Raw genomic sequence first — 25,242 nt, 5'->3', positions numbered from 1 at the left:
TCTCCACCTCTCAGCATCTCCAGCCTTGTCTCCCAGGGGGCTGTGAACACACAACCCCAGTGGAGTCGTCCCTACAAGTCCGGCCTCTACCACAGTGTGTTCACAGACAGGTGCCCCAAACCCGTGAGTCCCCCTGAGGACAGAGCCAGGTAACAGAGATCGCCCCACTAGAGCCTGTTCTGAGCTCTCAGATCATATGTGGAGTTCAGTCCTGGCTGTGACTTTTTTCTTTTGAGACAGAGTATCACTCCATTGCCCAGGCTGAAGTGCAGTGGTGTGATCTCAACTCACTGCAGCCTCTGCATCCTAGGTTCCAGTGATTCTCCTTCATCAGCCTCCCAAATAGCTGGGATTACAGGCACACACCCCCACACCTGACTAATTTTCGTATTTTTTAGTAGAGACAGGGGTTTCGTCATGTTGGACAGGCTGGTCTCGAACTGTGATCCACCCGCCTCAGCCTCCCAAAGTGCTGGGATTACAGGCATGAGCCACCACGCCCAGCCCTGGCTATGACATTTGAAGAGCAGTAGGTGCTCACAAACCAATGATTGGCTGGGCGCGGTGGCTCAAGCCTGTAATCCCAGCACTTTGGGAGGCCGAGGCGGGTGGATCACGAGGTCAGGAGATCGAGACTATCCTGGCTAACATGGTGAAACCCCGTCTCTACTAAAAATACAAAAAACTAGCCGGGCGTGGTGGCGGGCGCCTGTAGTCTCAGCTACTTGGGAGGCTGAGGCGGGAGAATGGCGTGAACCAGGGAGGCGGAGCTTGCAGTGAGCCGAGATCACGCCACTGCACTCCAGCCTGGGAGACACAGCGAGACTCCGTCTCAAAAAAAAAAAAAAAAAAACCAATGATTACCCAGAGGATGGACAGCCAGGGCAGTGAGATGTCTATAAACCATTTCATTCAAGGAAAGGGGAAAGGACTAAATTCTAATCAGCTTTCCAGGCTCATATCCTGACCTCACCACATATTTGCTGGCTAACCTTGGACAAGTTACTTATGTTTTCTGTGCCTTTGTTTCATCATCTGTAAAATGGGAATAATAGTAGAACCTGCCTCGTAGGGTTGTTATGAAGATTAAATTACTTAATATATGAAAAAGTACTAAAAAAGTACCTTGCAGAGTAGGTACTGTATAACTGCTGATGTTGTTTTCATTATCATTACTGTTGGTATTACTGTTATTGGAGAAGAAAAAGCTAAGGAGACACAAGACACAAGAGCACTGCCTGCCATGTAACTACCATGTGACCTTGTGTCTTTTTTTTTTTTTTTTGAGACAGAGTGTCGCTCTGTCTCCCAGGCTGGAGTGCAGTGGCGCGATCTCAGCTCACTGCAAGCTCCGCCTCCCAGGTTCACGCCATTCTCCTGCCTCAGCCTCCTGAGTAGCTGGGACTACAGGCGCCCGCCACCTCGCCCGGCTAGTTTTTTGTATTTTTTAGTAGAGACGGGGTTTCACCGTGTTAGCCAGGATGGTCTCGATCTCCTGACCTCGTGATCCGCCCGTCTCGGCCTCCCAAAGTGCTGGGATTACAGGCTTGAGCCACCGCGCCCAGCCGACCTTGTGTCTTAACAACAGTGGAGCTAAAGACCCAGATTCCGATTCTGACTCCTCCACTTACCAGCTGGGTGACCTCTGCAAAGCCTGTTAGGCTCTCGGAGCCTCCATCTTCTTTTCTAACTATGGGACTGACACTTGCCTACACAAGCGTGTTATGAGGATCAAAATATGACAGTGGGCTTTGCAAACTGCAGTGCAATTACTGCTATTGTAGCTGCACCTGAACTGATAGCCAGAAGAAGGAGGGGACGCCTTTAGGGTTGCTTCAAGGACACAGAACCAGGATGAGAGGGCAGAAGTTATCACAAGCCAAACTGCAGCTTTGCCTAAGGAAGAACTCTCTTAATTTATTTTATTTTATTTTATTTTATTTATGTATTTGAGACAGAGTCTCACTCTGCTGCCCAGGCTGAAGTGTAGTGGCGCTATCTCAGCTAACTGCAACCTCCACCTCCTGGGTTCAGGTGATTCTCATCCCTCCCCACAGGCGCACGCCACCATGTCCAGCTAATTTTTTATTTTTATTTTTTTGTATTTTTGTACAGATGGGGTTTCACTGTGTTGCCCAGGCTGCTCTCGAACTACTGAGCTCAAGGGATCTGCCCGCCTTGGCCTCCCAAAGGGCTGGGATTACAGGTGTGAGCCACAATGCCTGGCCAGGAAGAAATTTTTTTTTTTTTTTTTTTTGAGACAGAGTCTCTCTCTGTCGCCCAGGCTGGAGTGCAGTGGCCGGATCTCAGCTCACTGCAAGCTCCGCCTCCCAGGTTTATGCCATTCTCCTGCCTCAGCCTCCCGAGTAGCTGGGACTACAGGCGCCCGCCACCTCGCCCGGCTAGTTTTTTGTATTTTTTAGTAGAGACCGGGTTTCACCGTGTTAGTCAGGATGGTCTCGATCTCCTGACCTCGGGTTCCGCCTGTCTCGGCCTCCCAAAGTGCTGGGATTACAGGCTTGAGCCACCGCGCCCGGCCAGGAAGAACTTTTTAATAGCATCTGCCACAAAGGTAGCAAGGTTCCTGACATGAGAAGGATCCAACCACCGTGGCAGGGTTAGAGGTGAGTCAACTCTTAAAAGTCCAGGCTTTTTTTCCTGCCAGCCCTGCTGAGTAAAGCCCGGTGTCCAGATTGCCCGGGGAGTGCAAAGCCTGCCCACCACATCAGGGAACTGCAGGCAGGGACGGACTCCCTAGCTCAGGCCTTCCCCACCTTCCCCACAGGGGTTCTCTCTGGGAAATTGCTCCTTGCTTCACCCACTCCTGGCCTCCTGCTGTGCCATTTCCAGGAAAGAAGCTAGCATGACCTTCATTGCTCAAGAACCCCAAGTTCTTAGGTCCAGTCTAAACCGTTCCTGGGACTGGATGAAAAATACGTCTGTGGGCTCTGTTTCCCATGACTGTAGGTATGACTGGCCCACTCCTTTCGGTGAAGAAGTCCTTTGTTGACCAGAGAAAAAGGGGCTGCAGTGGGTAACCCTTCCCTTTGGACTCAGCACTTCCTTGGTTAGTCTGAAAAGTCTTCAGTGCTTTGTCCACTTTCCTTGAAGTTAGAAAGCAGCAGAGTCCTGCATGTCCACTTTCCTCCTCTCCCTCTGCTGGTGATGACCCTCAGCAGGTGGGCAGCCCTGGGCAGCTCTGCCTCACTCCAGTTCCTCTAGCTCATCAACTGATTTCCTCGGTAGGAGTCACTCACCGCGCTCCCTGTGATTCACTCACTGGGGCTGGTTAACCTGTTTACCTTCCTGCCTCTCTCCTGAGTAGGAGTGGCCCTGGCTCCCTCCCTCCGGCACGCCTGACAAACTGTCCTCCTATGACTGCTGCTCTGCCCGCTGGGCTCGCACCAACTGCCCCCGAACCTGGGAGGTCTCTGCCCGATCCCTACTTAAAGTGTAATGGAAAAAAAAGAGCTTTGAAATCAAACACACTTGGTTTGTGACTCAGCTGCTAACCTGAGATGCCCTGGCTTTTCTTTGGAGCCTGGCGGGGAGGGGGGAGTGGGGAGGCGCGGGGGAGGGGATTGGGGGGGCGGGGGATGATTTCTGAGTCCCAGTTTCACCACTTGCTGTCTGTCTGAAGCTGAGCCAGTTACTTAACTCTCTGGGCCTCAGTTTCCTCATCCATAAAATTAGAGTAATCATGATACCTACTTTCAAGGTGTGTTGTGAGAAATAATTTAAAGCAGATCATCTGATTTAGATTCATTTGTAAAAATGTCTGGCACATAAATATATACAAGCGTTATTACTGTTTTTTTTTTTTTTCTTTGAGACAGTGTCTCACTCTGTGGCCCAAGCTGGAATGCAGTGGCATGATCTCAGCTCACTGCAACCTCGGCCTCCTGAGGTGATTCTCCTGCCTCAGCCTCCCAAGTAGCTGGGACTACAGGCATGCGTAACCATGCCTGGCTGATTTTTGTATTTTTAGTAGAGATGGGGATTTCACCATGATGGCCAGACTGGTCTTGAACTCCTGGCCTCAAGTGAGGGGCTCTTTTAAACAACCTTGTTTGGGCTCCATCCCAGACCCCTCAATGCCTGCCTTGGCCTCCCAAAGTGCTGGGATTACAGGCGTGAGCCACCGGGCCCGGCAGTTATTTTTTAATTAATTAAATAAATAAATAAATAAATAATGTATGTTCCCTTGTTCAAACTATTTCCTCTTGCCAAGCCTTAATTTCCCCATCTAAAAAAAAATGGGAATAATACTGCCCACCTCCTTGGACTTGTCAGTATTAAATGAGAGAGTGTCTATAAAGCACCCAGCTTTAGGGTGTAGCACATAATGTGACTACAAGGTCAAGCGCGTAGTGTTTGGTGGGTGTTGAATCTCCTTCCCCTGTGCTGGGGAGCCTTCCCCGACTCCCCTCCCGTCCTAGGTGTTCTTGCCTTCCTAACTCCCGCAGCAGCCCTTCAACCAGGAGGGATTCTTTCTGGACGGATGGCTGCTTCCCAGTCCGCAGTCCCCAGAGGCAGAGCTTCTGGCCTCCTTTCCCCGGCTTTTTCCTGGACTGTCTAGGGACAGCAGAACCTAAGAACTGTGCAGCAGAACCTAAGAACTGTGCAGGCCTCGCCCTGTTCACCCCTGCCCTCCCTCTCCATCTCTCACTGACATATTTTCAACCACAAATATTTATTGAGTGCCCACTGCCCCGCCTGCTGTCCTTCCCCCTCCTGCTGCATCCCTCCCCTCCACCAAGGCCTTAAGGGGTGAAGATGTCTGCAGGCACCAGGGGGAGAAAAACGAGGTTGAGGGGAAGTACCCAAGAAAGCTCTGAAATGAGATGGAAACCATGTCTGCCTGGAAATTTCATTCACTCAACGCCCCACATCTTGGGTATTAAAAAGAGGCAGAGTTTTGGGATTAGGCATAAACAGGATGAGTCACAGCTCAGTCACTCTCTCTGTGATGTTGTGACTTGCCTCTCTTTGCCTTAGTTTCCTCAAGTGTAAAATAGGGATGACAATAGCACCGGCCTGGGAAGACGTGAGAATGAAATGAGATGCCAGTGGCCACCTTAGCAGTGTCTGTGCACACAGCAGCTTCTTAAGGAAATGGTCCCTACCCGGGACATTATACAGACGTTAATCAACAACATGGCCCGGCTTTTTTTTTCTCTCTCTCTCCTGGACAGGACGTCCCAACCTTTCTTAGTCCGTAACGCACCTTTGGACATGATGGAATATGCGAAGGGGCCTCCACCCACAGCATGACAAATCCTAAGCATCCATAATCGCACACATACCAGTGTGTGCACACACACACTCACACTCACACCCATAAAGATCTGACACTCCTTGAAGGCACACTAACTCACTATTTTATCATACTTATCCCAGTGTGCCACAGTTACTGGCTTATATGCCTGTCTCTGCCATCTTATTTTATCTGTCTCCAGAACACAGCAAACTACATGCCCTTCAATAAAGGGTGTATGAATTATTCATGAATCCATTTTGCCTGGTGCCTAGCCCTGTGTCTGGCTTGACGCAGGTGTCCCCAAGGTGTGGCATGGCTGGGTGAATGCAAATAAAAGGTATATAAAAACATTCAGCCCTGCCCTCCTCTCTTCTCCACGCTCACCACCCGCTCACCACTCGCTCCGGTTTCCAGACCCAACATTGGCAAAACAGCACTGACGAAACCCAAAACTTCAGGACACACCCAAGCACGTAAAGGTCAGGCACCTGGGCAGGTCAACAGTGCGGCATTTCAGCCTGGGTCTTTTGGGGGAACAGCTTCACAAGGGGCTGCTCTCTAGCCTGACCCATTCTCCTTGTTCTGTAAGGCCCCTGCCTCCAGCCTTTGGGCTCACTTGCAGCCCTAACCTCCACGAACCCCCACTTTGCTTTCTCCATAACAAATTCCCCTTCTAAACAAAGACTGACAGCACCCACCTCCGCAGCACCTGCAAGGCCTCGCCTCCCCTCACCTAGCCTCACCTCTCCATCAGACTCTCCTGTGGGGGGGAGGAGGCCGTATACTTTGCTGGCATCTTGCTCCAGAAAAGGATGGAGCTGAGCACACCCCTGCCCTTTTGCAGCACTCCCTCCCACTTGCAGGAGGGAGAAGGGAACGGGAGGGAAGGAGAAGAGAGGGCAGGGGAGGGCAACGCTGCTCCAACAACCACACTCTGGGTGAGCCTGGGGTGCTAGGACGGCTCCACTGGGCAGGGACAGCAGTCCAGCAAGCTGGAGGCTCCTCGTTTTGCCAGTGGTGAGCTCTACCTGGGACAGGGGTATCGGCTCCCACCCTCAGGTCTGAGGCTGTGCCTGCCCAGTGAGCACCTCAGCACCCCGGACCACCCTTCCAGGCGCAGGCACCAGGGAATGGGCAGAGGGACTAACCGACCTGTAGGGATTGAGGGTACAGATGGTCACTGCGGGGAAGACAAGCTTGTCCGAGTTGAGGTTGATGTTGAGGCTGACGGGGTAGCTGAAGTACTCTCCGAAAAGCAGGCCGAATTGCCAGTACATCATGCCAAAGGTGCAGAGCCAGAGCACTGCCCAGAAGGCCGTCTTCATGCGGTTGTGCTGGGAGCACACCAGGCGGATGGCGCCGTGGATGGTGGTATTGTTGCAGAAGAACTCGAAGAGCTCTCGGTAGGAGCGGTGGAACTCGATCAGGGCCTCCTCCTCCGCCGTGGGCTGCTGGGGTGCCGCAGGTTCTGGGCCCAGCCCCTGCTCCTCACGCTTGTCCCCCTTCATGAGCCCTGGGGTGGGCTGTGGAGGGCTAGCGTCCTGCTCCTCCAGCTTGTTCCCCTCCATGAGCCCTGCGGTGGGCTGCAGAGGTCTAGGGTCCTGCTCCTCCAGCTTGTTCTCCTTCATGAGCCCCGGGGCGGATTGGGGAGAGCAAGGGTCAGGGTCAAGGCTGAGCTCTGGGCCCTGAGTGCCCTCTCCCATCACCCCTGGAACCCAAGTGAGGTTGCCCCTGGCCATGCCCACGTCCCACCCTGCGCCCACATTCTCCCACTCCTCCCTCCCTCCTCCACCTTTCCTGGAGCCAGCAGACCTGCAGGAGTTGGGGCCAAAAGTGCCGGAGCTGGGCTTCCCTGGAACAGCCTCTCCTCTGCTTCCCTGAGAGGGCCACCCTTTTGTTTCTGTCCCAGCACCTCCTTTTCTGTCTCTGCCCTCTTCCTTTGATCTTCCTCTGGGATCTGTGTCTCAGCGCCTGCCTCTCACTCCCTCTCTATCTGCCCTGTTTCTCTTTGGGTCTCTCCTAGCTCTCCTCTTCCTGACCTGGCTCCTCTCTCTAATCCTGCCTCTCTTCCTCTTCCCCACTTGCCTTGCCCCTTCTCACTCTAGGCCCTCACCTGCAGCCTCTGGCCCTGACCTCGAGCTGCGTCCTGATTCTGTCTCTACCCCAGGACTGCCGGGCTCCAGGAGGTCTGGGCTGCCTCCAGCTTCCCACTCCCAGGTTGCGGCTGGACTGGGACTGGTTCCTTTCCAGTTGAATCTGGCAGCCAAGCCTCTCCTCCCCCTCACCTGACAGGTGCAGCGGCCGGGCTGGGGAGCCCGCCCGCCGGCCGGCCAGGGATAGAAGCAACAGGAGTCTCATTAACATCTCAATTAAAAGTGAGCAGGGCAGGGGGAGGGGCTGAGGAGGAGTCAGAGCTGGGAGTTTTCCAAAGGAAGGAGGGCTCCCGAGGGCAGGTGAACTGGGAGTACTGGACCTGAGAAGGCAGACTCTGGGCAGGGGCTTTAGATGCAGACCTGACAGGCAAGGAGGCTGGGGGACAGGAGGGCAGGTTACGGGCAAAGATCAGAACAAGTAGAAGGATCCTGAGCCCACAGCCAGGAGGGCAACACAAGGAGAAGGGGCCAGCCAGGCTGAGAGGGCCTGGGTGGGGAAACCGGAGGACAAGGGAGACAATAGAGAGGGACAGCAAAGGATGGAGAGATGGGGATGGAGGAGGGGCGCTGAGTGAGTAGAGGCGGGTGGGGGGCGGAGGCGGGGGCAATAGGAGGAGCCAGCACCAAAGGGAGTCTCTCTCCAGGCAGGAGAGCAAGGGGGGAGTCCCAAGTGTGCTTCCAGGAACTGGAGTCTCAGCAAGTGGGCAACCCTCTCAGGGTACCCACAGCTCAGCCTCACCCCCAGGCCCTGGAGAGAAGAGAGAAGAGTTCTCTGCAAACCTCCTCATCCACTCATAAGTGGACGCGGCGCACTCAGGTGGGGCGCATCTGCCTCCTCCTGGTCCCTCCTGTTTCCTGCTGAGTCCTCACCACTCCCTCCAACCTTGTCCAGACCCGGGAGGGGCCCAGGTGAAGCTGGGGGCTAGGCGGGGCCTTAGGACATTCTGTTCTTTTTTACACCATTGGCTGCCAGGCCAGGAATGTGTAATCGCCCCTGTTGTGGTCACAGAGTTGCAGGAATGTGGGCAACCAGAGGCAGCACGAGGGCCAAGCAGGACACTGTGGGCACAGACCCGGAGCCCAGGGAGAGGCAGGGACAGTAGGCACTGAAGGTGCAGGGAGGACGTGGCCAGCGCTGGAAAGGAAGAGAGTGGGCATGGCGCAAGCCTGGGCAGGCCCTGGGAGGAGGAGAAATTCACTGATAGGGGCTATATTTTTCTCCAAAATCTCTTTCCAAACTTAATGCAGCAAAAGGATAAGGAGTGGAGTGCCAAGTGGTGAGCAAGGAGAGAAGGGAGGGTCAGAGAATCAGACCCAAAAAGGGCTCTAGGAGACTCTGGAGAACCACCCACATAGCCCGGGCCCTGCACGCAACAGGGAGGCCTGCCGCTCCCTCGAGGGCCCCACAGGAGGCAGCCAGGAGTGCAGGAATGTGGTCGCTGGCTTGTCCTGCCTCCCTCCGCAAGCCCACAGACAAAGGCCCAGCCTGAGCACTGATACACACTGGGGGAGGAGATAGGCCTGCAAATAGGTAGCTGCCATACAATAAGATAAGGTTTCTATTTGTACACTTTAAAAGATCGTCTTTAAAACGGACTTCTAACCAAAGCACAGATCTCAGATTTCTCAGAGATAAGAGATAAGAGCCAAGGGCTGGGAGAGCCTAGGGCTCACTGCAGGAGACTCAGGAAGCCTTCCCAGAGAAGGTGTCCTCTCTGCTGAATCTTGAAGAGCAAGGAGTTTAGCAGGCAAAGAGAAAAGGCAGTACTCCAGGCTCAGGGTCCGACCTGGTCTGTGGCTTCCTCTCTTGCCGCTGTCTCTTGCGACTTCTTAAAGTGAGAGCGGTGTCAACCAGGATTCCAAACCGGGTTGCCTTGCTTACCTTGATACTGCTCATGATACCTCCCCTTGGAAGGGACAGCTGGATTTTTCTTCATTGTCCTGATGAAGAAACTGACCCTTCCCAAGGATAAACCAGTTTTCTGAGGTTAGAAAACAAAATATGAGCAGAGCTATAAACAGAATTCAGAATCCTCCTCCTCCTCTGGCGTTATCTACTTAGCGCTTTAGCCATTTACTTCCTGAGACAGACTCATGGGGGATCGGGGCTCCGCTGCACCAGGATGGGAAAGCCGGGAAGGCCTCCCTCACTCCCACACAGAGCCCATGGATTCATCCAGTCTCTGGGTGCAGGGTTATCTCCTTGGCTCTGTGAAAAGGTCTCTGCACTGTCCTCGCCACCCCACAGATCCCAGATACCCCTAGAAACTCCAGTCTCCCTCGAGCCAGGTCCTTACATTGGGCATGGTCCTCCCTGCAGACAAGGTGCTCAGCACCCTGGCTGTTTGATCTCAAAGGTTCTGAAAAGCACCTCCCTGCCTTTTCTATTTGCTAGCTCATGCCTGAAATCCAACCACTAGCTGAAGGCAGCATGGCAAATAGTTTTCGTATCAAGGGCTCTGTGAGAAGAATTGCAATGCCTGGTCTGGGCTGAGCCGGAGGGTGGTGACCCTGCCACGTCCTGCCGGGTATGGGAGTGGCAATGCAAGCCCAGTGCTGCAGCATTCTAGACCTGGAGTGGGCTAGAGCAGGCTTGGTGTTGTGAGGAAAATAGAAATCTGAGACCTGCGCTTTGGTCAGAAGTCCATTTTAAAGATGATCTTTTTAAAGTGTACAAATAAAACACAAATATGTTTTTGTCATAATACAATTTTTCAGCAATACGGAAGTATGTAGAACAATAAAAGCTTCCCTTTGTCCCCTTCCTTTCCCTCCCCCAAGGGGAGCCACCGTAATTTGTATATCTCTCTGTATCTTTTTGTGTGCCGTTATAAACTTACATGTATTTTTTATTTTTTATTTTATTTTTTTATTTTTTATTTTATTTTTATTTTTTGAGACAAAGTCTGGCTCTGTCACCCAGGCTGGAGTGCAGTAGCGCCATCTCGGCTCACTGCAAGCTCCGCCTCCCGGGTTCACACCATTCTCCTGCCTCAGCCTCCCAAGTAGCTGGGACTACAGGCGCCCACCACCACGCCCAGCTAATTTTTTGTATTTTTAGTAGAAACAGGGTTTCACCGTGTTCGCCAGGATGGTCTCGATCTCCTGACCTTGTGATCCGCCCGCCTCGGCCTCCCAAAGTGCTGGGATAACAGGCGTGAGCCACCGTGCCCGGCCTACATGTATTTTTTAAAAACAAAACATATAGTTCTTTTTTATAAGAGGGACCATGTTATAGGTATGTTTCTACAACTTCCATTTTTGCTTTTATTTTCTTATTTATTTTAGAGACAGGATCATGCACTGTCCTCTAGGCTGGAGTACAGCAGCATGATCATGGCTCACTGCAGCCTCCAACTCCTAGGCTCAAGCAGTCTCCTGCCTCAGCCTCCCAAAGCGCTGGGATTACAACCATGGGAGCCACCATGCTCAGCCCCTATTTTTGCTTTTAAACTATGTGACTTTGAGAAAGGCACTTGAGCTCTGTGGGCCCCGGTGATCTTACCTGAGAAAATGAAAGGGCAAGAAGGGGTGGGTAAGGCAACCTGGATGGGCACAAATACTTTTTCCAGCTGACCTTGCATCTAGCCCCCTGCTTCACGCATGAGGGGACTGAGGCCCACAGAAGCAAAGTGACTTGGCCACAGTCACCCAGGAGTTAGGGGTGGGGCCAGACTGAAAACTGCACCACTCCTTTCCAAGCTCAGTTCTCCTTCTCTGATTTTGAGGGAAGTAGTTTTATTCTATAAGAAGTCAAGAGCTTTGTAGACTCTGTCTTGAAAGGACCTCCTGCCTTCCCAGGACTACCCCCAGACTCCCCCAGAGCCCCAGCCCTTCCCGCCAACCCAGGGCTGCCTTCCCCTCCCAACACCAGCTATCCTCTAACCCTGTGGTGTGGCCATAAGATATGCACGGCTGCAGGGAGAGAAGTGAAACCAGAGGGGCTGCCGTGGGATGAGGGTTATGAGTGCACAGGGTCTTCCTGCCTCTTGTTCTCCGCGGACAGGAGATGACGGAAGTAATCACTCCAGCCTCCTAGGGAGAGCCCATCTCTGCACTTACCACTGTTTACTATTATTTATTATTATTATCCTGATGTATGTGTGTTTGTACATATGCAGGGACAGAGACCAGGTATATTCATCTTGGTGACCTCAGTGTCTAGTGGTCACTGTTTGCCGACCCACTCTGTGGAAGACAGCAGAACTAGCATCTTTGCTAGTTTATCTTTGACAGAGCAGGATATGCTATGAAAAAGCATCTGCAAAACTTCAAACACCCTAACTTCCTCTGACAACCCATTTATTTGTGGTCTATTACTTTGTCTAAATGTTCTTCGCTTTTCCCTGTTCACTTCTATCCTTGCCAGGATGAGAATCAGTTACTTAGTTAAATGCAAGTCTTTATTCTTACTACTTGGAGCTAATTAGCCACTTCACACTGGGGGCTGCCCACTGTGGAAGACAACAGTCTTTTCAGCTGCCCTTATGTGGTACAGATTTCTCTTTCATTTAAAACGATGGACCAGAAAAATGCCACACTTCATCTAGTCCCCTGGCAGTTTACTTAGAAGTTCACTCCTAGAAGTTGATCGCTTTGAGTTAAGACAGGGTTTATCAACCTTGGCACTATTGACATTTTCAGCTGTATCTTTCTTTGTGGTGGGACAGGATGATTCTGTCCTATCTACAATCCTGTGCATTGTAGGACGTTCAGCAGCATCCCTGGCTTCCATCTATCAGATGCTAGTAGCACCTCCTGAGTCATTGCGACCAAAACATCTCCAAATATTGCCAAATGACTTCTGGGGGGCAAAGTCACCCCCGTTGAAAAGACTCGGTTAAGGCATTGTCACCACTGAAAATGCAAATACTCTGGAAAAAGACAACCCTCATCAGTTATGCACTTCTGGGTGTTTGCCAGACCCTTTCCAAGAGCACTAGTCAGCTAAGAGCAGAGTGGAGAAGAAGAGAGAAGAAATAGTATTTTTCTTCTGGCCGGGTGCAGTGGCTCATGCCTGTAATCCAAGCACTTTGGGACGTTAAGGTGTGTGAATGACATGAGGCCAGGAATTCAAAAACAGCCTGGCCAACATGGCAAAACACCATCTCTACTAAAAATACAAAAACTAGCTGGGCCTGTTGGCGCATGCCTGTAGTCCCAGCTACTCAACTTGGGAGGCTGAGGCCAGGAAAATCACTTCAACCTGGGAGGCAGAGGTTGCAGTAAGCTGAGATTGTACCATTGCACTCCAGCCTGGGTGACAGACTGAGACTCTGTCTCAAAAAGAAAAAAAAAGAAGAAGAATCCATTCCCACCAACCCCCTTTCTGGATGCCTCATGGGCCTGTGGAAAGAAGGCGCTCTCAGCAGCTCCCTCGGAAGAAGTCCTGGTAGAAGAGTCCCACCCTCACACACCTTTTAGGAGTCCTGGGGCGCTCGGTCTGGGTCTGGTGTTGCTCAGTGGAAATCAGTCTCAGGGAGACTGGTGAAGAACACAAAAGGAAAGAAGCAAAGACAGTGCCCTGCCCGTGGTGAACTTGTGAATTTCTCACCCCTGTGAGTCTCCCTTTGTCCTCCTGGGGATGGCCGGGCATTGTGGTAGCCAGTTATTGGTAAGATTTGTCTTTCATGATCCAGCTGGGAAACAAGAAACACTCTTTCAAAGTCTTTCAAACAAAGGAATTTAACACAGAGAACTAACTGGTCCATGGGTGATGGAGGAGTTGAGAAGCCAGTGGGAGGTAGCTCAGAAAACAGCAGAGCAGGAAACAGCTACCATCTCTAGGCCTGGAAAGACAGCAGGGTGATGTAGCATCAAAGACCAAGAAGCCTCCGGAGCCATTTGGCAGGAACTAAATAGTGTGGACTTCTGGTAGGAGATGGGATTATGGAATGGGGAAGGAAGGAAGACAACCAACTGCAGGTGAAGCCGGAAAGCAGAGAGGGGAGAACTAGCCCGGCTGCTTCTCTCCTCCCACCCCACCTCCGTCCCACAGATCCGCAGGCAAACCAGCAGCCGACTGAACAATAAAGAGGCCACAGAGATAAAGTGATGGGGCCAGGATCAAAACCCAGATCTCAGGGCTCATTCCTTAGGGTGTAGAGAGTCCGTGAGGGCTGAAGCGCCAGCTTAGGGCTGGCAGCAGAAAGAAGGATACAGTCCAGCCAGCTGGGGTTAAAAGGGGTCTGACATAGTGGTTGCCTCTGAAGCAGGAAGCTTTGACTGGGAAGGGCATGTAGCAACCTTTTGTAGTTCAAGGAACATTCTGGCGCCGGGTGTGGTGGCTCACGCCTGTAATCCCAGCACTTTGGGAGGCCAAGGCAGGTGGATCACGAGATCAGGAGTTCAAGACCAGCCTGGCCAACGTGGTGAGACCCCGTCTCTACTAAAAATACAAAAATAGCCAGGTGTGGTGGCGGGCGCCTGTAATCCCAGCTACTCGGGAGGCTGAGGCAGAGAATTGTTTGAACCCAGGAGGCAGAGGTTGCAGCGAGCCGAGATCATGCCACTGCGCTCCAGCCTGGGTGACAGAGCAAGACTCCGTATAGGAAAGAGGAGAGGGCCGGGCGCGGTGGCTCAAGCCTGTAATCCCAGCACTTTGGGAGGCCGAGACGGGCGGATCACGAGGTCAGGAGTTCGAGACCATCCTGGCTAACACGGTGAAACCCCGTCTCTACTAAAAAATACAAAAAACTAGCCGGGCGAGGTGGCGGGCGCCTGTAGTCCCGGCTACTCGGGAGGCTGAGGCAGGAGAATGGCGTAAAAACCCGGGAGGCAGAGCTTGCAGTGAGCTGAGATCCGGCCACTGCACTCCAGCCTGGGCGACACAGCGAGACTCCGTCTCAAAAAAAAAAAAAAAAAAGATCAGTGTACCTCATGTGTTTCACTGTATTATATGTTACACCTCTATTAAAAGAAAGGGTCTCAGCACGTAAGACAGGGTGGGGAAAAGAGGAAAAATAGAAAAGAGAAAGAGTCCCTGTCTTTTAGAGTAAACTCCTGAAATATTTTCAAATGAAATGATATGATGTCTGGGATTTACTTCAAAATAATCACGAGGGATTCGAAGAGTGTGTGCGTTGGTGGGGGAGGGGTATACAGAATAAATGAAACTGACGGTGAGTTGAAGCTGCGTAAGGAGTATACGGGAGACTCCAAATATTACTTTTTCTCTTTTGCTATATTAACTTGCATGTGAAATTTCCACAGTAAAAAGTAAAAAGAAGAGAGAGAAAAAAGGGCCTAGGGTCACAACACACATACTCCTTTACGCATGTAAGAGCTCAGTGGGGCATCTCACCCCAGCCCCCAGCGCTCGCGCAGCGCACGCTGTTCTGACACTTCTGCCCTTTCCAGCCATCTTTGGCCCATGTGTACAGTGAGCTGCCTGCACCAGGTGAGGGGAGACACCCTCACAGAGTGACATGCCTACAGCCTAGGCAGGTCCTTTCCCCGTTTTGTGACCTCCCCTCCCCATGCACACTTCCCATCACTTGCACCTGTCCAGACATCAGACCCGAAGTTAGACAGACCAGTGTAAGGATGAGTGCTGAACAGAGTCCTTCAGGGCGGGGGATGGTGCCCAAGTGACCGATCGCAAGAGACGTTAACCCCTCATCCCAAGGGAGACACCCCTGAGCCACAAGGAGGTGGCAGGACTGCTGGAATGAGTTGGGACCTAGACATCAGGAGACCCAGACTGTAGCCGGCTCTGCTGTGGACTGGTTCTGTGATGTGGCCATCACTCCTTTATTCCAGAAATACCTCTTGGGCACATGGTATGTGCCAGACTCTGCTAAGCATGGGGAACACATACTTGAAGATTCAGCCTGGGCCATGGCGGCCCTCACGGCCTGGTAGGAAGCAGACAAGACAGCCAGGTACAGAGGGCGGTCTTCACGGGGACTGGACAGCCTAGGGCAGAGGACGCCTTCCAGAGCCTCAGTGAAGCCTCAAGGACAGGTGGGAGTCAGGAAGACAGAAACTTGGGGACTAGAGAACCACATGTAAAAGGGGGCAGCTGCAAGTAGCTCCATGGGTGGATGGGCTGTTGAGGGAGATGGGAGGATGAAAGGAACCAGACCAAGCCACCCTGGAATTCCATTCCCCTCATGTGTCACCCTTAGCTTCCCTCTCAATGCTTAAGGTGAGGGGGCTGCACTGGGTGGGCTCTCAGCTTTCTCCAGTTCTAAGGGGTTTGAAAGTTCATGGCCAAAGAAGCCAGAGCAGAGGGCCTGAGTGCCCAGGTCCAGCCTGCTGGCCCCAGGACTCCCTTCCGCATACCCTCCCCATCTCTTTGGGAGGGAGGTTCCCTGAGGACAGGGAGCAGGGCGAGCTGCAGAGCTCTCAAGGGTCTCCTGGGTGACCTGTGCCCACTCCTGTGTGGATTGGGCTGGATTGGTAGCGTGGGGGGCTGGTTGACTTGCTAGTCCCTTGTAATTTGTCTGAAAAAGTCCCAAAGCAGGGCAGGACAATAGGGGAGGAACCCGGGCGTCTGCCAGCCGGTTCTCTTTGGTCTCAGAGCTGCTTCTGCGGCCTTGCAGTCCCTGCGCCCTGCCCTCTCCATGATCGCCCGTCCTGGTCCCCTCGCTTTCCAGATCCCGCATCCATCTGTCCCCTGCGCTCTCTGAAACTCCCTCTGCTCCCCCTGCGAGGCTTGTCCAAGGGCTGACCCCGGGCCTGCCGCCCTTCCCTCGGCTGGGCCCGGGCTGTCCGCAGTCCGCTCTCCTGGTCGGGCTTCCGAAGAAGGGAGGAGGCCGGTTCCGGCCCCGCGGCCCTCACGTGCTTTCCCGGCCGCCCCTCCCGCCCCGCATCGAGGCAGACAAGCCTGTTCCTCTTCCCTTGGCTGCGATTGCGACAGGCCGGCCTGGCTCCCAGCGCTCCCTGTCCCCGCCCCGCGGCCAGCTCGCTCCACTCCCACTTCCTGAGCTCCGCCGTGGGAGCCCTGGAGGCCCGGCCTGGCCGCTCCCGGCCCTGGGGGGCACATCAGCCCTGAGTCCCGTCCCAGGCTCTGGGCTCAGGCAGCTGCCTCCACCGCTGCCCAGGGCGTCGGGCCTCCTGCCTTCCTCCCAGGCCCCCACGCTGCTGGCCGCCTGGCCGAGTGGCCGCCATGCGCCTGCCTTGGGCCACCTCTGCCCCCGGCCTGGCCTGGGGGCCTCTGGTGCTGGGCCTCTTCGGGCTCCTGGCAGCATCCCAGCCCCAGGTGGTGAGGAAGGGGCCTGGTAGGAGGGGGCGGGGGTGGGGAAGAGGGATCTGGGCAGGCTTCGCTGCATTCCCTCTGCCCTCCCAAGCTGACGCCTGACTAATTCTTCTCTCCTCTTCTCCATCTCCCTCTGAAGGTGCCTCCATACGGGTCGGAGAACCAGACCTGCAGGGACCAGGAAAAGGAATACTATGAGCCCAGGCACCGCATCTGCTGCTCCCGCTGCCCGCCAGGTGAGAGGCAATAGCAGGACGAACCTGGGCCTCGGAAGTGGGTCACAGGGTCTCCAGCCCCCTTGAGGCCTCGGAGGGAGGGTGGGCACTGTCCCCCAGGAAAACTGGCTGCTGGAGAGGAGCATGGGAAACCCTAGACATCAGGTGGAGGAAATAGGACTGGCCCTCCCCACTGGGCCTCCTCTTTCCTTACCTCACTGAGAGGGAGCCAGAGGGCCACGGGCAGGATGATGGGGGGCCAGAGAGACCGAGGGAAAGGCCGGGGTCACACCACAGGCAGCAGAGGTGAGGGTGGACCCTGTCTCCTGAAGCTCTACTACCGCACTCACGTTCTAGGCACCTATGTCTCAGCTAAATGTAGCCGCAGCCGGGACACAGTTTGTGCCACATGTGCCGAAAATTCCTACAACGAGCACTGGAACTACCTGACCATCTGCCAGCTGTGCCGCCCCTGTGACCCAGGTGAGTGGGGATGTGCCTGCGGGGGGCTGGATCCCCTGGAGCTCGGCCCCTCCCTAAGCCCTCCCGTCTCCCCACCAGTGATGGGCCTCGAGGAGATTGCCCCCTGCACAAGCAAACGGAAGACCCAGTGCCGCTGCCAGCCGGGAATGTTCTGTGCTGCCTGGGCCCTCGAGTGTACACACTGCGAACTACTTTCTGACTGCCCGCCTGGCACTGAAGCCGAGCTCAAAGGTCAGAGGTCCCTGAGGGGCTGGATGTGAAAAGGAGGCTGGGTGCCCGGGATGGCAAGTGGGAGAAGGGAATATGGTACTGTGTCCACAGCGACCCCCCAGGTCCTTGGCTTAAAATTCCTCTTCTCATTCCATGCAGAGGCTCCCAGAAGGGTGCTGGAGGGACATGAAACTGGGACAGGTGCAGGGGGCACACCAGGGGTTTCTTCTCAGTACTGAGAAGCTGGGGCAAAATGGTAAGCTGTAGGCCAGGTGCGGTGGCCCACGCCTGTAATCCCAGCACTTTGGGAGACTGAGGCAGGTGGATCATGAGGTCAGGAGACCGAGACCATCCAGACTAACAAGATGAAACCCCGTCTCTACTAAAAATACAAAAAATTAGCCGGGCGTGGTGGTGGGCGCCTGTAGTCCCAGCTACTCGGGAGGCGGAGGCAGGAGAATGGCATGAACCCGGGAGGTGGAGCTTGCAGTGAGCCGAGATCGCGCCACTGCAGTCCAGCCTGGACAACAGAGTGAGACTCCTTCTAAAAAAAAAAAAAAAAAAAAAGGTAGGCAGCAAAGCAGAGCTTGGGAAAGGTGAGGCGAGAGCTACAGAATGGGGTGGATGGGCAAGGAGGAGGCCATCCCGAGGCTTAAAGGAAACTCACAGCCCGGCAAAGGGCTCCTCCCTTTTGCCAATTCACCCTGGCTGGCCTGCCTTTCTCTTGGCAGATGAAGTTGGGAAGGGTAACAACCACTGCGTCCCCTGCAAGGCAGGACACTTCCAGAATACCTCCTCCCCCAGAGCCCGCTGCCAGCCCCACACCAGGTGAGTGCGGCCCCACCCGTGCTCCTTCCACCCTCTGAGAAGCCTCAGCTGCGAACAACCCCCAGCCCCCATCCTCGACACTGTGGACTTGACGCACCACTTTCAGCCGCCCCGCACGCCCACTGGGACACTGGTGGGCCAGGGCGTGAAAAGCTCATCATCTCTTTTTTCCTCTGCAGGTGTGAGGACCAAGGTCTGGTGGAGGCAGCTCCAGGCACTGCCCAGTCGGACACAACCTGTAGAAATCCATCAGAGTCGCTGCCCCCAGAGATGTCAGGTGAGGGTCCGGGGCTGAGGGAAACAGAGGGGTGCCTTGGAAAATGCCTTAATGCTCCACATCTAAAAAAAAAAAATGGAGAAAAGATTAATCCTTCCTTCCCAGAATTGGAGCAAGAAGAAAAGTTCCTTACAGAAAAAATTAGAGTATCCCTAGGCTAGTTTACACACACACACACACACACACACACACTTACTTTTAAAATTATATATACTGTAATACTATGTAAAGGAACACATCCCTTGGCATTTTAGAGCTGGAATTGTAGAGTATGTAAGCTAACCTTCTCATCTTATATATGAAAAACTGATGCTCAAAGAAGTGAAGCGACTTAAAAGTCACACAGCTGGGCAGGAAACCATAGCCCAGACTCCCAGTCCAGTTTCTCCCCAGGCCTCCCATTCCATATTCCCTTAGGCTACTGAGATGTAATGATAGCTACTACTGTCATCATTCTGGGCATACCAACATCACACAATCCATTTTTTTTCACACATTCCATTAACTAGACCAAACACCTCTTTATTAAACTATATATTTTTATTATTAGACACAAGATTCCCATTTGACTGTTTCTTGACTGTTTCCTGTGGATTGATTGGCTTGCTAGCCTGGTAGATGACTACAAGATGTTTCTAATGACTGTAACATCACTCATTGGCAGAAGGTTCACTGTGTGTGTTGGGCACTCTGTAACCGCTTTACATTTACTAACTCATTTCATCTTCTTAATGATGCTATGAGGTAGATTATATTATCATCCTCATAGACTGAAGGAAGAAACTGAGGCTCAAAGAGGTTAAGTGACATACTCAAGATCATCCACCCAGGTGGTCATTGGTGTTATTAGAAACTGTACTCATGTTTTCTTACTCCAGAGCCCATGTCATAATGCATGCACTGTAGAAAATTAGAGACTTCAGATAAGCAAAACTGAAACTCACCCACAGAACCACTACCTAGAATATCCACTCGTTACATTGCGGTATATATTCCTCCCAGACATTTTTCTATGCATGTTTATACATACTGGGTTTTGTTGTTGGTGGTGTTGTTTACTAAAAGCCAAGTAATTTTAATATTTTATAACCTGATTTTTTCATTCCACAATCTAAGTATTTTTCTGTGCTCTGTTAATTTTTAACTATCTATCAAATACAACTGGCATTTTAGAGCTGGAATTGTAGAGAGTATGTAAGCTAACCTTCTCATCTTATATATGAAAAACGGATGCTCAAAGAAGTGAAGTGACTTAAAAGTCACACAGCTGGGCAGGAAACCAAAGCCCAGACTCCCATTCCAGTTTCTCCCCAGGCCTCCCATTCCATATTCCCTTAGGCTACAGATTTACATGAATGAGAAGGGGAAAAATGCCCAGCAGAGAAATGCGCCAGTCCTCCCACCCTTCCCCAGGCGTAGCTGAAGGGCACTGGAGACTCCATGCTATTGCTGGCAGCTCTGGTACCCAGAGAAGGAGATATTACCCACTGCTACAGATCAAAGCTGGAGAAGCTGAACTCCAGCCTCTCTTTCTCTTCCCCTCCTAGAATCTGCCCTGAGCAAGGGGGTGGAGAACTTGCAAGCCCTGCTCTCCCAGGTGACCACAGGCAGTTCCAAAGCAAGGTTCCCCACTCTCTCATACCCGTAAACACCCTCACAGGTATAGCAGGGCAACCCTAGCTCCTCTACAGCGGCCCCTCTGTACAATGGCTGAGGCCACAACTCCAAGCCCCACCCTTCCCTATTGTCTCCCAATCCCACTTCCAGACCTTGAAAATCAGCTGCCCAAGCTCCCATCCTGCACGCACAAGCCTGCCCAATCCTGATCTCTGAGCAGGAGGGCACCAGCACCACCCCCAAACATGCCCATCCATGATACAGTCTCTCCTGGCTGCCAAGAGGTCCTCAAGTCCAACTTAGTTCCCCTTCTCTGTAACCCAAGGGAAGTTTCTCTCATTCTGCCTTGAGGAGCTGCAGTGTGGCTAGAAGAAAAAAAAGCTGCTCCCTTTTCTCTGTCTGGGTTGCCCAGGGATCTGGAAAGCTCTTCCTTCTCCTCCCCTCTGTCCTTTTTGGGGCTGTGATCACCCCTCCTGTTTGCTGTCCTGGCAGGAACCATGCTGATGCTGGCCATCCTGCTGCCACTGGCCTTCTTTCTGCTCCTTGCCACCATCTTTGCCTGCATCTGGAAGAGCCACCCTTCTCTTTGCAGGAAACTGGGTAGGAAGGGGTCAGCTGCGGTGGATGGGTTGGCGGTGGGAGGCAGAGGGAGGAATATTCAACTTCCCCGGTGCAACCCTCCACACCCTCAAGACTCCCAAAGCCTACCCCCTACATCGACATCCTTATCTTCATCCAGCTGCTTATTCTGAGGCTGGAGATGAGAGTGACAGTGGCTTGTTCCTCTGGCCCCCGGGTGGTCAAGTTGCTACACACTGTGGTGGGGTGTGGAGGCTGAAAGGCTAGGTCTGAGGCCTGCCCGGGAGCCTACACCCATTTCGTTCTCCATTGCAGGATCGCTGCTCAAGAGGCGTCCACAGGTAATGGCGGGGGCTGAGAAGGCAGCAAGGAGGGGAAGAGGTGATGAGAGTACAAAGTGGGAGCAGACAGGAAAAGAGTATGCAGGCTGACTCCACACTCATTCATTCATTCATTCAACTGATGATTGACTGAACATGCCATGTGCCAGGCACTGTCCTAGGCACTGGGGGTACCTCCTCTCCTGGAGTCCACATGCCCATGGAGCCAGAATAAAGTTAAACCACATATCAGGTGGTATAATTGCTAAATAAAGCAGGTAAGGGCTCAAAGAGTGACAGTGGCAAAGGAGGGGGGTATTTTAGACAGAGGGGACAGTGAAGGCCTCTCTGAGAACCTGGTATTTGAGCGGAGAGCTGAAGAAGCGAGGAGCCAGCCATGGGGTTATCTGGGGGGAAAGTGCTCCAGGAAGAGGGAGCATCCAGTGCAAAGACCCTGAGGCTGGGGCATGGGGAGGAGCAGAGGCGGGTGGTGAGATGCCAAAGCATGGAGTGGGGTACGAGAACTAAAGAAAGATGAGCCAGCCTGGGCAACACAGCCAGACCCCATCTCTACCCAAAATGTTGTTTCAAGTTAGCCAGGCAGGGCCAGGTGCAGTGGCTCATGCCTGTAATCCCAGCACTTCAGGAGGCCAAGGCAGGTGGATCACTTGAGATCAGGAGTTTGAGACCAGCCTGGCCAACATGGTGAAACCCTATCTCTACTAAAAATACAAAAATTAGCCGGGCTTGGTGGCAGGCACCTGTAATCCCAGCTACTCGGGAGGCTGAGGCAGGAGAATTGCTTGAACCCGGGAGGCGGAGGTTGCAGTTGAGCTGAGATTATGCCACTGCACTCTAGCCTGGGTGACAGAGTGAGACTCTGTCTCAAAAAAAAAAAAAAAACAAAACAAAAAAAACCAGATAGCCAGGCAGTCCCAGCTACTCAGGAGGCTGAGGCTAGAGGATCACTTGAGTCCAAGAGTTCTTGGGCCTGCAGTGACCTATGACTGCACCACTGCAGTGTAGTCTGGGTGACAGAGCCCGACCCTGTCTCAATAAAGAAAGAAAGAGAGAAAGAGAAAAAGAGAGAGAAAGGAGGGAGGGAGGGAGGGAGAAAAAAGGGTCTGGGGCCCTTGTCATTGTTTGGGTCTCCATCTCTTCCCTGCAGGGAGAGGGACCTAATCCTGTAGCTGCAGGCTGGGACCCTCCAAAGGCCAATCCACAGTACCCTGACCTGGTAGAGCCATTGCTACCCATCTCTGGAGATGTTTCCCCAGTATCCACTGGGCTTCCCACAGCCCTAGTTTCGGAGGAAGGGGTGCCGCAGCAGCAGAGTCCTCTGGACCTGACCAGGGAGCCGCAGTTGGAACCTGGGGAGCAGAACCAGGTGGCCCACGGTGAGCCTGGGGCAGGGAGAAGAGAGGAAGGATGGGGAAGGATGGGGAGAGAGGGATGACTGGCAGAGAGAGACTGTGGGCCAGATGAAATAAAAAGACCAAAACAGAGGCAGACAGAGACTCTGCTGCCAGTCAGTGTCACAACTAGAGAAAAAGGAAGAGACTGGAAAACCCAGAAACAGAGAAATGAACACAGAGCTCAAGAAACCAGCAGCAAGCAGGAGAGGGGCAGGGGAAAGGCGAGAAGAAGGTAGGAATTCAAGAAGCAGCGGGCCTGAACTGGGGGCCTTCTTTCCTCAACGCTCTGCCTCCTTTCCTACAGGTACCAATGGCATTCATGTCACTGGCGGGTCTATGACTATCACTGGCAACATCTACATCTACAATGGACCAGTACTGGGGGGACCACCAGGTCCTGGAGATCTCCCAGCTACCCCCGACCCTCCATACCCCATTCCCGAAGAGGGGGACCCTGGCCCTCCCGGGCTCTCTACTCCCCACCAGGAAGATGGCAAGGCTTGGCACCTGGCGGAGACAGAGCACTGTGGTGCCACGCCCTCTAACAGGGGCCCAAGGAGCCAATTTATCACCTATGACTGATGGCGTCTGAGAAAAGGCAGAAGATTGGAGGCACAAGGGCACCTTCTCCCTTGAGGCCACCCTGCCCATGTGGGATTCACAGGGGGCCTGAGTAGGGCCCGGGGAGGCAGAGCCCTAAGGGACGAAAGCTCAGACACCCCCGAGAGCAGGTGGGCACTGGCTGGGTACGATGCCCTCCACAGGACTCTCCCTACTGCCTGAGCAAACCTGAGGCCTCCTGGCAGACCCGCCCACCCACTGGGGCTGCTCAGCCTCAGGCACGGACAGGGCACATGATACCAACTGCTGCCCACTATGGCACGCCGCACCGGAGCACGGCACCGAGGGAGCCGCCACATGGTCACCTCCAAGTACGTCACCGGGCCCTCTAAAGGATTCGTGGTGCTTATCCCCAAGCTTCAGAGGCCCTTTGGGGTTCCACACTTCACATGGACTGAGGTAGACCCTGCATGAGGATGAAATTATAGGGAGGACGCTCCTTCCCTCCCCTCCTAGAGGAGAGGAAAGGGAGTCATTAACAACTAGGGGTTGGGTAGGATTCCTAGGTGTGGGGAAGAGTTTTGGAAGGGGAGGAAAATGGCGAGTGTATTTATATTGTAACCACATGCAAATAAAAAGAATGGGACCTAGATAATTTATTTTCTTGGGATTTATACAGAAACACTATTCCATGGAGACAGTCCCAAAGACAAAGGTCAAGACACTAAAATATAATCCCATAAAGGTATTTCAATGAGGTGGATATAGTCCAGGAAATAACAGTCGAGTCAGCGATGGCTGACAACGTGCCTGGCAGTGTTCTCAATGTTTTACAATACTAACTTATTTAATCCTCACAATGACTCCATGAGGTAGATATGATTCCCATTTAACAGATGAGGACACTGAGGCACAGAGCAGTAACTTTCCCATTTCAGCTGCAAATGACAAAGCTGGGATTTGCACCCAGTTTGTCTGGCTTTTAGAGGCCTCTTGAGGGGGGGAAAAATCACGCCCTTCCAGAATTTCTTTGAACAGGTAGAATGGTCTGGCCTTCTCAAATAATCAGATCTCTTGCATGTTCCGCAGGTGTTAAGTCTCAGTCAGCTCTCAAACATCTAGCCACACGCAAACTTCTCCAAGGTTGATTGAAGGGAAATGTGTGTATTTTTTCTTTTTTTAGACAGTGTCTCATTCTGTCACTCAGGCTGTAGTGCAGTGGCACTATCATGGCTCATGGCAACCTTGAACTCCTATCTCAAGGGATCTGCCTGCCTCAGCCTCCCAAGTAGCTGGGGCTGTAGGTGTGTGCCATGACACCCGGCTAATTTTTTGTATTTTTAGTAGAGATCAGGTCTCCCTGTGTTGCCCAGGCTGGTCTCGAACTCTTGGGCTCAAGCAATCCTCCTGCCTTGGCCTCTCAACATGCAGTGATTACAGGCGTGAGAGCCACCGTGCCTGACCCGAGGTGTGCACTTTATTTATTTTTTTTTTTTTTTGAGACGGAGTCTCGCTCTGTCGCCCAGGCTGGAGTGCAGTGGCGCGATCTCGGCTCACTGCAAGCTCCGCCTCCCGGGTTCACGCCATTCTCCCGCCTCAGCCTCCCGAGTAGCTGGGACTACAGGCGCCCACAACCGCGCCCGGCTAATTTTTTGTATTTTTAGTAGAGACGGGGTTTCACCGTGGTCTCGATCTCCTGACCTTGTGATCCGCCCGCCTCGGCCTCCCAAAGTGCTGGGATTACAGGCGTGAGCCACCGCGCCCGGCGAGGTGTGCACTTTAGACATAAAATGAGAGAGGCCAAGTTCACATTCTGTTGGTGAACAGAAATTTAGGCTGGCCTCCTTTTGGTTCAGAAAGAGTATTTGTGATTTTTACTTCTTTGGTTTCTTTTTGTCTTCTTTTATTTTTTCCCCCCAAAAGGACTTTAAATCTTCTCAAGTCCTCTTATTAGTAAGTGTTTGCCCCTCCCCGTCCCTGAATTATCTCCTGTGCTCCCTAGAGAGGATCTTAGTTTGCAGGATTGTTAGGGAGCTGCTGCCAGTTGGCTGCTCCTTCCATAAAAGGCCACTGTCGTGGCTCTGATATGAAGAACTCTGTCACTGGGGATCATCAGGATGGA

General features: G+C 53.0%; 2 protein-coding genes across 9 annotated transcripts in view; one reads left to right on the top strand and one right to left on the bottom strand.

The window, feature by feature from the left end:
- Positions 1 to 9,408, bottom strand: part of LOC105484177 (sodium channel epithelial 1 subunit alpha) — a 36,268-nt gene extending 26,860 nt beyond the window's left edge. Inside the window, exons 1-2 of one of the 5 annotated variants that reach the window (XM_024793577.2) lie at positions 9,296 to 9,408; positions 6,413 to 6,882 (exon numbers count right to left, since the gene is read on the bottom strand). In XM_024793577.2, the coding sequence (XP_024649345.2) occupies positions 6,413 to 6,882; positions 9,296 to 9,310 (485 nt within the window). In that variant the 5' untranslated portion in view covers positions 9,311 to 9,408. The other 4 variants (XM_011745552.2, XM_011745556.2, XM_011745554.2 and 1 more) reach the window with 4 other exon arrangements.
- Positions 9,409 to 16,317: 6,909 nt separating this feature from the next.
- LOC105484178 (lymphotoxin beta receptor) lies at positions 16,318 to 24,576 on the top strand. Of its 4 annotated transcripts, none has more exons than XM_011745559.2 (10): positions 16,318 to 16,621; positions 16,755 to 16,851; positions 17,203 to 17,313; positions 17,392 to 17,544; positions 18,255 to 18,351; positions 18,531 to 18,628; positions 20,738 to 20,845; positions 21,140 to 21,165; positions 22,313 to 22,541; positions 22,864 to 24,574. In XM_011745559.2, exons 1-10 carry the CDS (start codon positions 16,526 to 16,528, stop codon positions 23,139 to 23,141), a joined length of 1,293 nt encoding a protein of 430 aa, XP_011743861.1. In that variant the 5' UTR covers positions 16,318 to 16,525; the 3' UTR covers positions 23,142 to 24,574. The 4 variants fall into 4 exon arrangements, with proteins under 4 accessions (XP_011743861.1, XP_011743860.1, XP_070928427.1 ...); XM_011745558.2 differs by having other exon boundaries at positions 16,322 to 16,618; positions 17,188 to 17,313; positions 22,864 to 24,570; XM_011745557.2 differs by having other exon boundaries at positions 16,323 to 16,621; positions 17,188 to 17,313; positions 22,864 to 24,570.
- Positions 24,577 to 25,242: the final 666 nt, after the last annotated feature.

The sequence above is a fragment of the Macaca nemestrina genome, chromosome 10 (genome assembly GCF_043159975.1).
Source record: "Macaca nemestrina isolate mMacNem1 chromosome 10, mMacNem.hap1, whole genome shotgun sequence".
Classification (NCBI taxonomy): Eukaryota; Metazoa; Chordata; class Mammalia; order Primates; family Cercopithecidae; genus Macaca; species Macaca nemestrina.
The sequence above is the reverse complement of the archived record's forward strand: the minus strand, read 5'-3'. Positions and strand labels throughout refer to the sequence as shown.

Coding starts and splice junctions, on each gene's coding strand:
- LOC105484178 (XM_011745557.2), top strand. CDS start 16,526: ATGCGCCTGCCTTGGGCCACCTCTGCCCCCGGCCTGGCCTGGGGGCCT. Junction 17,314..17,391: donor GTGCCGCCCCTGTGACCCAG/GTGAGTGGGGAT, acceptor TCTCCCCACCAG/TGATGGGCCTCGAGGAGATT. Junction 17,545..18,254: donor CACTGAAGCCGAGCTCAAAG/GTCAGAGGTCCC, acceptor TTCTCTTGGCAG/ATGAAGTTGGGAAGGGTAAC.